We start from the raw sequence: 12,283 nt of genomic DNA, 5'->3' as shown, positions 1-12,283 counted from the left end.
TGCAATAGGCAAAGTTTACCCTTCACATAGCGATTGGCACGCAGCAAGCCTATCGGACATTACACATTCAATTAAGGCATCATGTACACATGAACTCCTCTAGACGTTAAGCTCTCCTTAACATGTATAAACGTTGGTACCACGTTTAACGCTTGGACATTTACACCTGGGGACGTTGATTGGCCAGAGTATTTTCCATTAACATGAATAATAGACCAAGTGCTAAACGCTAGCTGTGTTTAGCGCTTAGGCATTTATCCATGTCAATGGAAAATCCTCTGGCCAATCAACTGAATAAACATCCAAGCGCTAAACGTGGTACCGCATTTACACATGTTTTATGCTGCATTTAGCTTTTTTTTTGTTGGAAAAACCGTTACTCTCCTGAACGCAATTCTTCTGCGGTCAGGAAAGGAACGTTTAAACTTCCCCTGAACTCTGCTGCTCTTAAACTCTGATAAAATCCTATGAGCACATGGATGCATATACTTTTATTTAGTTGAGTTCAGGGGCTTTGGCAAAAAAGCACCAAAAGCTCCTAAACTCATGTATAGGAGTAGCAAAGTACATGAGGCCAAAATGCGGAAGCACCACAAATACCCCACAACCACTTGCAATGCAAGCGGTGGTGGCGCAGTTTCTCTGCAAAAATGGGGTTAAAACGGGCATTGAGGAGGCATTGCATCACCTGCTGGTAGCCTATGAAGCAAGAGCTAAACTCAGATCAAGCTTCAGAGGAAATTGAGATTTAGACACACATCTAAATCTAGACTTAAAATCTAAAACTCTGCTTCTGAGGACATGCGTATGCATTTGGGTATTGAGAAAGGCAACAGGACAATTTTACACATTTATGGGTTATGAAAGAACTTTTGCATCAGTAAAATGTGTATGGCCCTGCGAATGTAAAGTTAATAATATGAGGACAAACCTTAGCAATCTATTCAATTTGTATCAAAGCAGGAAGGCTCTTGCACTAGATGATGGTAGATCTAAAATTAATTGCACAATCAGATTGTATAGTGTGTGGTCAGCCTAAATGGTAGTGCCTTTATAGATGCTGTATTGAGTAGGAATATGATTTAATAGCCAAGGAAAGAAGTGACACCTGACTGAGTGCAGTAATATAATGTCTGTATTAGGGTCCATTCACACTACATGTGTTTCAGTTGCTTTTTTTCTGCATCAAAAAATAGGTGATATGGTTGTCAATGTCATAGTTCACATCAGTGCTTGCAGTTCCAGTGTGCTCCAGTTGCAGAAAAAAAAGTTGAACATGCTGCATTCTTTCTGCACAGAACTGTACTAGAACGTGGTAAATTACATCAAAAATGCACTGAAACACACTAGAATGCGCATGTCCCTATTTAAAATTAAAAAAAAGGGGGGGAGAATGAACTGGAATGCATAAAAACGCACTGGTACACGTCAAAAACGTGCATGTGGAAACACATCCAGAACGCATCTGGGCTGCGTTTCTGTAGTGTGAACCAGCCCTTAGTGTGCTGATCAGATTTGGGGTCATACAGAAGAGATCCTGTATCCTATATACCAGATGAAGCAGCAGCTGTCCCTGGTCACTCACCACCCTCTTCTGCTGTTTGATGAGCGGTCGGCTAAGGCCATTCATCTTGCTGTACAGGCCGCATGCATTGCACAGGTAGTGACCGGTACCGTCCCGTCTCCATAGGGGGGTCTGCACTGAGCCGCAGTTCACACACTCTCTGCTCTCCGGGAGCTCCTCCAGAACATCTGTGGGAACAGACACAGCGATCAGCTCCGATCTACACATAATCACAATGGGATCCATCACTATATTATTATTATACAGGATTTATATAGTGCCAACAGTTTGCTCAGTGCTTTACAATATAACGGGAGACAATACAGCAACAATACAGTTCAATACAAGAGGGTTAGGAGAGCCTGATCCTGGGAGCTTACAATCTAAGAGACTATAGCCAGACTACTTATGAATGGTATCCTATGACAATCCTGTACAAAAACGTTCTACTTCTCCTAATCTAATAAATAGCAGACTCCTCATTTATTTTAAAAGATGGAGCAAAAGTGGAATCAATGTTATTATTATTTATTTCAGGTATTTATATAGTGCCGTCAATTTACACAGCGCTTTACATATATATATATCGTACATTCACAGCAGTCCCTAACCCTCAAGGGGCATACAATCTAAGGTCCCTACCTTACATTCATACACATATTAGGCCCCTTTCACACAGGTGGTTAGATTTCAGCTTTTAACTGAAGTTAGAAACAATTGAATACTGTCCGTGCTACTTTTTTTATTTGCACTAACATACAATTTTGAGGTCAAGCTTTCGGGGAGTGCCCCCTTCTTCAAGGTCCAAGCAAGTGCATATAAAAAAAGTATCACGGACAGTACTCAATTGTTTCTGTCGCAAGTGCACTAATACGGCTACAATCACCTCCAACTGAAGTTAGAGAAACTTCTGTACCGCAGCTAAATGAAGACAATTCATCTCTATGGCTCCATTCACACACTACGTTTAGCAACGTTTTCATAACATACGGTTTTATGCGTTTAGGAAAAAGAAAGTTGACAGCATCCAGGAATGATGTACCACAGCTATCTGTACATAAACGCAGTTAATCACAGTACAAAGGAAAATTAAGTAAACAGTTGCTGTAGAAAAGGCAAGAATTTACTGCAGCAGCTGAATGCAGACACATGCAAACGCTCATAAACGCAATGTATAAACTCAAGTGATCTCTGTGCCAGGAATGTTGGAATTACAAAATAAAAAAAACATGCATTTACAAGGGGCAGAACAGCCGCCGTGTGGCCTTAGGGCCAATTTAGACAGGTTGCAATTAACCTACCAGCATGTCTTTGAAGTGTGGGAGGAAACCGGAGTACCTGGAGGAAACCCACACAGGCACAGGGAGAACATGTAAACTCCAGGCAGGTGGTGCAGTGGTTGGGATTCGAACCAACGACCCTAGTACTGCCAGGCGGAGGTGCTAACCATTATTTTTTTGGCAGGTTATCTTCATACTGTAGCTGGAATAATACATTAAATAATATCACATTATAAAACAAAATCGAAAAAAGGGGAACAGTGATCTGGTGTTTCTGTGATCTCCAGTACTGGGCATTTCTCTTTGCTGTAATAGAACAACTGTCACATTTCTTCTTTCACACTACTGTATTCTTTACTCCTCCACAGATGGAAAATCACTCTTACTGCATTAAATTTCCATGTTCCATGACCACAATCTGCAGTACTATGTCTACTGACTTGCAGTGGGATCACAAATCCCAGCATTTCATATTCATAATACCCAGGACTAGACATTACCTGTATTCTGCAGGCTGGGACCTCACTGATTGGGAGAAAATCCTAGATTTATCAACTATAGTCAATTATCCAAGTGTATGCTTATAGGGTTTAATTTACCAAAGGTACATAGGCTGTTTTTTTGCAAGGGAATTTGCCCCAGAGCTTAGCAAATATGATGACATTTCACTTTGCAAAGAATACTCAATCAGGCACATAATAAAGAAACTATTTTTTATTGAATGGTAGAAGTCAGCAGTGCCTCACCTCATTCACTAAGCTCTAGGGAAAAGTCCCTTGCAAAGTGAACATTTGCCCTTAGTAAATGAACCCCTAAATGTCTGCACTGACCCACAACCTTTCCCTTACCACTAATTACTGACTGACATTCCAGTACCAGCTACTGCTCAAATCTAAGGGCATTTCAGATCTTTAGAAACTCAATAGTTACAAAATACTACATGCTTGAAGATAGTATATTATAGCTGTCAGCTCCTGTCTAATGGAACAGATTTGATAATTCCTATAATAAATACACACTGCGATCTGGGTTCATTACTATAAAAGGAAATGTCATGTAGTATATACTTTTGGAATCATCATCAACAGATTAGCAAAATACAATAACTTTGACAAAAGCAGAATGTTACATTGAGACAGAAAAACATATAAATTTAGTAAAAACAGTATGAAGTTGTAAAAGTAGTAGTGGTGGTAGTAGTATCAACAGTAATCTGTTGCATATTATCATTTGCAGTAACTATTAGATTTGGTTGTGTAACACCATTTTTTTTTTTAATTAAGAAAATTTGACAAAACTCAATATAGATTTTTATTTCTCTAACCATTTGACACCAGCAATCTATAACATAAAATAATAATAATAATAATCACAGTAAGTAGTGTTATTTAAAAAAATAATAATTATTAGTATTATCATTATTATTATCAACCTTTGATGCAGATAGAGCAAGTTTAGTATAGGAAGGTTACTATTATTCCAGGAAGTGGCAATGTTACAAAACAGAAGTTAATTTCTAGAACAGGGATAGCAGGGACAGGACATTTTTTTTTTTTTAAATTTAGCAATCCATAAAACCCTGACACTTCAAGGACGTTAGAGTTAAACAGCAATCCGTCAGACCCTGGATGAGTCCCTGTTATATTGCACAATTTAGAGCAATGAGTAATAGGTAGAAATAACCCCAGTTAAGGTTTAAACCCTGCAGAAGGTTGACCTTTCAGGCAAAAATGTAGAAAAAAAGAAATTCTCTTTCAAACATAAAATTCTGCTTTTATACAGATGATTAATGCCAAGATTTTAGGAGCTTGATATACTCTAAACATTTATATATTCTAAACATTTATTTTGCTTAATTTAAAAAAAACGAGAAATAATAATAACAACAATAATAATAATACAAATAATAAAATCAACACCAACGACTATTTATTTTGGTTCTACTGAAAAACGAAATGCATATAGGAATTTGTTGAATACAAAATAAATTAGATTCAGAATCGCTGGTATATTTCCGAGTTTTAATACACGCTATTAGATAGTCCAGAAACAAACATTTTATTGAAAAAAATTATATACATGGACTGAGTTTACTATACACTTTCCGATATTCCAGAAACAAACGCCATTAATATATATATTGTTATAGTGTTTTTTAATCAATCTATTTTAGTTTTTTTTTTTTTTTCCTATTTCTATTTCAATAGGTGATATGGACTATCTGAGTTTACATTAATTTTTTGGAGGGGAAATATTAGACAGCTAGGTTAAGTAACGAAAAGAAAATATTTTGTTTCACTTTGGCTGCTCCTTGATCTTCAATGACTGTAAAGAAAAATCTCGGAGGAATTTTATGATAAACAGACTGTCAGAGAGTTTACAAATTACTAATCTCTGGAAGGGACGATCTACTCTTCAATGTTTACAAGCTGTGAGGATACTGAGACAGGACAATGGCGATTCTTCATTGTATGCATCTCACAGCATGACACAGGGCTGGTGCCCTCTGCTCTGCCATGGCACATGAGGGACCTACCACCTGACGGATGGTGGCCAGCTCTCCTGTCTTATGTGATCTCGTATCTGTCACTCATTGGTCTTTTATATAAATTGGATAATCTTCATATTGTGGTCAGAATATATAACCCATCACAAGACTACCAACTAAAGGGCTTTTCAACCCACCAATCAGAATTTATGCTACATTCACATGGTCATCAAAAATTGTAGTGATGTTTTAGTTCCTGCATATGATGGCACTAGCTTTTTGCGTAAAACTACAATTTATTAATACAAGAATGCTTGATCTGTGTATAGTTATGTCCTCGGATGGATTTTCTGTTCTAGATCCGAACGCAGTATATGTTTAGCACCTGTATGAATGTCAGCTGCGTTCAGATCTGTAAATAAAAAATGAATTTTTATGGCTGTGTGAATGAGGTCTAATAAACATAAATAACAAACAAATGACCTAAAAAAACGAAAAAAAAAATATAAGAAACACATTTAAATGCAAGATGTAGGGGAGGGGATTTAAAACTTTAGACTGAGACTACATTGACAAAGTTTCAACACAGTAATAATTATTTTTCGTTTAGCCATAACTATCAATTTGAGATTTCATTGGACCCAACTGAGAATAATTTTCACTTAAAAAAAAGTCTCCTTATCCTAGTGTGTTAGCTTTGTGAATTGAGCGTCTGTTCAGAATATTCTAGAATACCATCAAATATAATATATCAACTATACTATATGAAATGTATTTGATTGTGTGTTATGTCATACCACTGATCAGACTATGATCTTATTGCAAAAAAAATAAAAATTATATATATATACATATATGTGTGTGTATATATATATATATACACACACACACACATATATATATATATATATATGGCCTGTCAGGTCAAAGTTCTCCAGCACATCTATGTATCGTTATGTATATCTCATGGATCTATGGATGCATTGCTTCATGTGGATCAACCCCCTAAATTGTATGATTTCATACAAGTCATCCAGGATGAGTCCACAGATGAACGTGTACACACGACTATGTCATCGATCAAAGGGTATTATCTCACAGATAAACCTGGGAATTATCGCAAAGATCGAGTATACTGCCTCACAGGAGTGCCTTTATCAGATTGATGGTTGTGTCCATATTAAAAATAGCAGCAGTTAGTTTGATCTCAGTGTCAGGAATCGTTGTGGTGACTAATAAAGGATATAAAGAGTGCAGGATTGTCAGGAGCAACAGTGTGACAGTCTCCACCTGGGATGTCACTGCTGTCACCTGGGGAGAGGCAGTATACAGGGGTCTGCCAGTACATAGCAGTCAGATCAGTATGGATGGTTGTATCATGTCTGGATTTACAGAAGGAGGTAAATCCTGTAATAAGGAAACCAAGCTAAGATTGGTCATATAGGTTTATAACATATGTGCATCCACTCCTATTACATTGGATGGCAATTGACAGAGATCAGTGTCCAGCCCAGGTAATGGCAGCTCATTTTAGCTTTAGTTTGGATTTATTTCACATATATAAAGTTGATAAAAATAAAAAAAATAACAAGTAAATTTCACCTGAATCTGATCAGATGCTGGACGTTAATACATACTACCCTTCAAATGATTTCTTTAGTAAATCATCCTCAAGCATTAAATCTAATGAGGGCTTTCCATTTTAATTATTTTATTATTTATTACAGGTATTTGTATAGCGCCCTCAATTTATGTGGCACTTTACATATATATATTGTACATTCACATCAGTCCCTAACCCTCAAGGGGTGTACAATCTAAGGTCCCTAACTTACATTCATATTCTAGGGCCATTTTAGACAGGAGCCAATTAACATACCAGAATATCTTTGGAGTGTGGGAGGAAACTGGAGTACCTGGAGAAAACCCACGCAAGCACAGGGAGAACATGCAAACTCCAGGCAGGTGGTGCCGTGGTTGGGATTCGAACCAAGGACCCTAGTACTGCCAGTCGGAGGTGCTAACCACTGTTTTTTTTAGCAGGTTATCTTCATACTGTAGCTGGAATAATACATTAAATAATATCATCTTATAAAACAAAAACGTGATCTGGCACTCTCATATTTCCCTTAAACCGATTGCTTGTCTGAAATAATGAAGACCGAAATGATTTTATGTGTTTGAAGGTAATGAAGCCTGAAATGGCAATTTTAGTAATTCGTGCTGAGTTTAGTAAATCTCTATTTCATTCTGTAGTAATCCGGCTCCCGGTTATATGAAGATGTTTGGCTGCAGATAAATGATTCTTATTCTTATAGATTGGTCATGTTACTAGAATAAAAAACTTTATGTGATATATTAAATATTTCAGGAATGGTTGTAGCAGGTGCTGGGACCTGTTTTATCTCCTGTAATATGGTATTCCAGTATAGGATTTATATTGTGTTCATACTATTGGATTACAAACACTGTAAATATTAGGTCACCCTTTCTACACCTTAGATGTACCCCCCTGATACCCCGGGTTATAACAATATGGCTGAATAAAAAGGCCAAGGCCTCATCCAAGCAGCTGAATTACTAAAGGGGGACTTTCCACCCTGGTCTATGTTTTCTTTAAATCAGATTCAACGAACATAAAAGAATCTATGACTTGATCGTCTAATTTGAGTCTCCAAGACTTAAACCAGAAATACTCAGCTAGATAATAAATGTACTCACTGGGTAGATTTGGCAGGTGGATATTCCTTCCTATTTATAATGAATGAAAAGTATAGGGAGCCTGGGAAATAACAATGTAATGTCAATTCCAACCAATCAACTGTTCATTTTCAGAGTAAAAGGTAAAAGATAGAATCTGATTGGTTAGAAGAACACCTCCAATTATCTCTGCTCCATTAAATCAGACATGTTGGGTTGCTTGGAACCTGTACACACACAATGAAGAAAGACTGAACACGGAGGATACATACATCATATTGTAAATTGGCCACCGAGCACCTTAAAATAGGAATAATTCATTCTAGTTACGATTGAGGAAAATTAGAAATGTAGATCAGGTATAAACACACATTCTGTTAGCATAAATCTGTAATATGACTGTAAATTAAAATTGTGTTCCTGCAGAAAAATTCTAATTAAACAATATGAATAATGGTGAAGGGTATAGGAAACAATCAGGTACGTACATAGCCACTGAGACCACTAGTGGCCCTTAGCCTCTGCTGAAGGGCCACAGATCACCAGCCTGCAGTAGGACATTGTTTAGTTCTGAAACATAGCAGCTGACTGATTATAACTGGAGAACAAGTTAAACTGGAGCAACCATTCAGATTGCATAGAAAAGTTAAAAAGACATTTTAACTGTGTGCTATAGGGGAAGGCTGTGCTTGAGCTCCCCTTCCTCCTCCCAGCTCAGCCCTTGTGGAGTGCAATGGAAGGCCAGACAGGGTGACAGCAGGAAGTGAGAGTGCACTCAGCCATGTGACACTTATTGGAGGAGAGTGACACCACTGGTCAGGGATTACTCTCCAGTCTTCGTGTTACTCTTATAGTCTTCTTCTATTAAAGTGGTCCCAGCCATCTGATAACATGGTGTGACATGGCGACACCACAGATGAAGGATGGCGTGTCACTGGACAGTTACATGCTCCATGTGGTCACCCTTATCTTACAAATACTTCACCAATGTTCCTATTATAACAATGGGATGACTGTTGATCGGCAATGGTGCCTCCGAAACTGAAAGAAAAGATCAGATCTGGAGATGATATGACACTGCAGGTCACACTACTGATCTGGTTGGCATACTGAGACTTGTAGTTACACATGACACAAGAACATGCCTTGGAGCCTGACAGCTGTAGCAGCAGGAGGAGTACTACTAATACTAGTAGCAATAATTTTAGATATAAAAAACATCCTGTATCTCTTATCTCATGTTACTGCTGTAAATACAGGAATACGTCATTTATTCAATAACCCTACAAATTAATAGGGATATGTACATTTTTTAACCAAACACACCATGTAAAGTAACAAAAAAATTCAATGGAAAAATATATATAAATAAATAAATATATATATATCACACTGACATGGTGAAAAAAAGTGTACACTGTCCAATACCCAGATCGTAATGGAACATGTGCCCAACCAGAAAGCTTCTTATTAATATCTAATAATGAGAATTTTATCCCCAGTGTTACCTCTAAGATCTCTTGGCATGGCCATCAAGAGATGTAATATTCAATAATATTCACTTTCTATCTATCTAATATATATATATATATATATATATGTATCACATATATCTACATCAGTACATCGTACAGTTCATTCATTATCAGCTTCTTTGCTAATTAGAAAAATATATATATATATAAAACCTGTGGTGATAATAATTTAAAACACAGTTTATGTACCCGCATAAATAATACATATTTAGGTGTGCATTAGCTATATCAGCCATGTTATTCCCCCATTACAGATCTTCAACACATACTTAATGTACCTTTTTTAGGTGTATACATATATATATATACCTATTGAGAATATAGATAAGAGATACACACACACACTATATATATATATATATATATATATATATATATATATATATATATATATATACTAAGCTCATTATAACAGATCTAGATACCTAGTCTTAAGCAATAAATATTTTAAATGTATTTTATATTGTTGAAAAAGCTATATCAAACAGTAACCCCAAGATGATAGTGATACATTGTTGGATACATAGTCGGATACATTTTCCTTACCTCCTGGATGCCCTCTCAGAGGAATGCCCGCTGGTCTGCTCGGAAGACTATGCAGCATGGAGTTATCAAAGGGTCCAGCAGGCCAGGCTGTAGGCAGAGGGGGTGCCATATAAGACGAGTAGGGACTAGGATAGGATCCATTTATAGGCCGAGCCAGGGAAGTGTATTGATCTCTGCCATTCACTGCGATGCCATTGTTGTAACCAGGGTCTCTGTTGGCCCCATTGGCCATGGGTGGACTGGGAGAGTAATGGTATCTGCTGGAGGCATGTGGACTATTGCTGTTGTATGAAGATGTCTCTGATGCGGGTTGGGACCACACTGAGTGATTGCTCACAGGGTGGGAACCCTGGGAATGGCCACTGCCAGGTAGGTAGGAGATGGGTGTAAGCATAGATCCAACCCTGGTAGTGGGCACATAGACCGGAGAGCTGGCAGCGGAGTGCATGAAGCTTCCTGGAGAGCCATCATAGCTGACAGGCCCCTGAGTCGCAGTTATGGTCAGGGTTTGGTACATGTCCCCTTGAGATTCAGGCAAAGCACTAAACCTGGCTTCTCTGTTGGGTAAGATCAGTTTGTTGATGTGATCTAAATCCCTGAAAAGTATGATGTCTTCCGGGTTGGGTAGGGTGGAGAAATGGGTAAGACCAAGGTGGTGAGCAGTCGTGGGCGACCTACCCTCCTGTACAGCCTGGCTCCTCTCGTTGTCCGACAGGTGAGTTCTTCTGGAACTCAGGTCTCCCTGAGAACAAGACGATGGAGATGAGGACGAGCTGTCGGGTTCTTTGATTTTGGAAGGGTACAAGGTGTTTCCTAGGCTGAGTCTTTTGACATCGGACCAGGAATCCTCAGGAAGGTCCATCCAGGTAAGAGGAATGGGCACCGAGAACCCTGCGTCCTTTTAGAGACCGTCCATGGAGAGAAGCAAGAAGACACCAGATTAGGAGACACCAAAGGCAATAGCAAAGGTCCCTCAACACATAAGTCCATTAAATACCCAGACACCAAACAAAGGGGCCCTCATATGAATAGAGCAGATTATTGGAGCAGACAGCAAATATCAACAACAGCCTCAACTGACAATCCCATCAGGTGACCCCTATAAAGTCCCAACTATCCAGCAATAAACCAGGAGAGTTGGCCACGGTCAAGGCTACAAGGTGATTGCCCCCAATCCTGAGTGTGTGAAGTCAGCAGTGATCTGCTCTGTAGGACTTTCTATATAGCATATCCTGCAGCTCTGGGAAGTTCTGCTGCTTTCCCTTCCTTGTGTAGGAGAGGTGCTGGCCCCATCCACACACTCTCTGACTCAGATCTATGGGAGGGGAGAGCCGGGGGAAGCCAATGTACCTCCATCAGCAGCTGTGTGCCAGGCAGCACCATTTACTTAGGGCCTCCCAAGGTTTACATTCGGCTGCATGTTTCAGGCAACACACCTTACAAATGGCACATTTCCACTATCAACAGAGCTGAGCAAAGGGCTGGCACATGGAGCCCACTGACTTCCCGACACACCAGTGCCTGGCACCGCAGCTAGGTGCCCTGCTACTGCCTCCAGGCTTAACCCCTTGCCCCCCCCCAAGGTGTCTTAGCTAAAAAAAAAGTGAACTGAACTTACTAAAGTCGAGGCTGGGAAAATCTCCCCAGTGCCTGATGCTAGATCAGAAGTCATTGTGTCCCCAGGTGGTAGAGAAAGTAAGAAGAACATGTGCTAACCTATATCCTGGCAGAGCCCATTGATGAAGCAGAGATCCAGCAACGATCGTCCAGAGTGCAGATCAGGGCAGAGCTGATTGTGGGGCTCCTCTGTCTCACTGCAATGTGAAGCAGGAGGAGAAGGAGGAGGCGCCTCTTACAGCTCTCTGCCTTGAAATTGCAGCAACTGCTGATTGGATTCATGCAACTCTAAATAAACACTGTGCTCACCAGGGGTGCCAGTCCTAGCACTTTACATGGAGCCCACTGTAAACACCGCACTGGCCTCATTCTGGGAGCAGAGACAGGCTGACTGATGGCCAAAGCATGGGGAGGGAGGGCAGCCCACATTGGGCTGTGTGGATCTCTCCTACCAGGGGCTACAAAAACACCAGCCTTCTCTCCAACATAGTAATGGCTCATGATCCTCATGATCAAAGCTGATTGACAACTCCCAGCACCCCCACATTCTTAT

The 12,283-nt window shown here is 39.4% G+C and overlaps 1 protein-coding gene across 1 annotated transcript in view; it reads right to left on the bottom strand.

The window, feature by feature from the left end:
- GATA6 (GATA binding protein 6) overlaps positions 1-11,921 on the bottom strand; it is a 40,143-nt gene extending 28,222 nt beyond the window's left edge. Inside the window, exons 1-3 of the mRNA XM_089678388.1 lie at positions 11,830-11,921; positions 10,114-11,011; positions 1,586-1,752 (exon numbers count right to left, since the gene is read on the bottom strand). Of these exons, the coding sequence (XP_089534514.1) occupies positions 1,586-1,752; positions 10,114-10,975 (1,029 nt within the window). The 5' untranslated portion in view covers positions 10,976-11,011; positions 11,830-11,921. The remainder of the gene's footprint in view (positions 1-1,585; positions 1,753-10,113; positions 11,012-11,829) is intronic.
- Between the last annotated feature and the right edge of the window lie 362 nt (positions 11,922-12,283).

The sequence above is a fragment of the Staurois parvus genome, unplaced genomic scaffold, assembly GCF_062004578.1.
Source record: "Staurois parvus isolate SC_StPar_1 unplaced genomic scaffold, SC_StPar_1.0 ptg000015l, whole genome shotgun sequence".
Lineage (NCBI taxonomy): Eukaryota > Metazoa > Chordata > Amphibia > Anura > Ranidae > Staurois > Staurois parvus.
The sequence above is the reverse complement of the archived record's forward strand: the minus strand, read 5'-3'. Positions and strand labels throughout refer to the sequence as shown.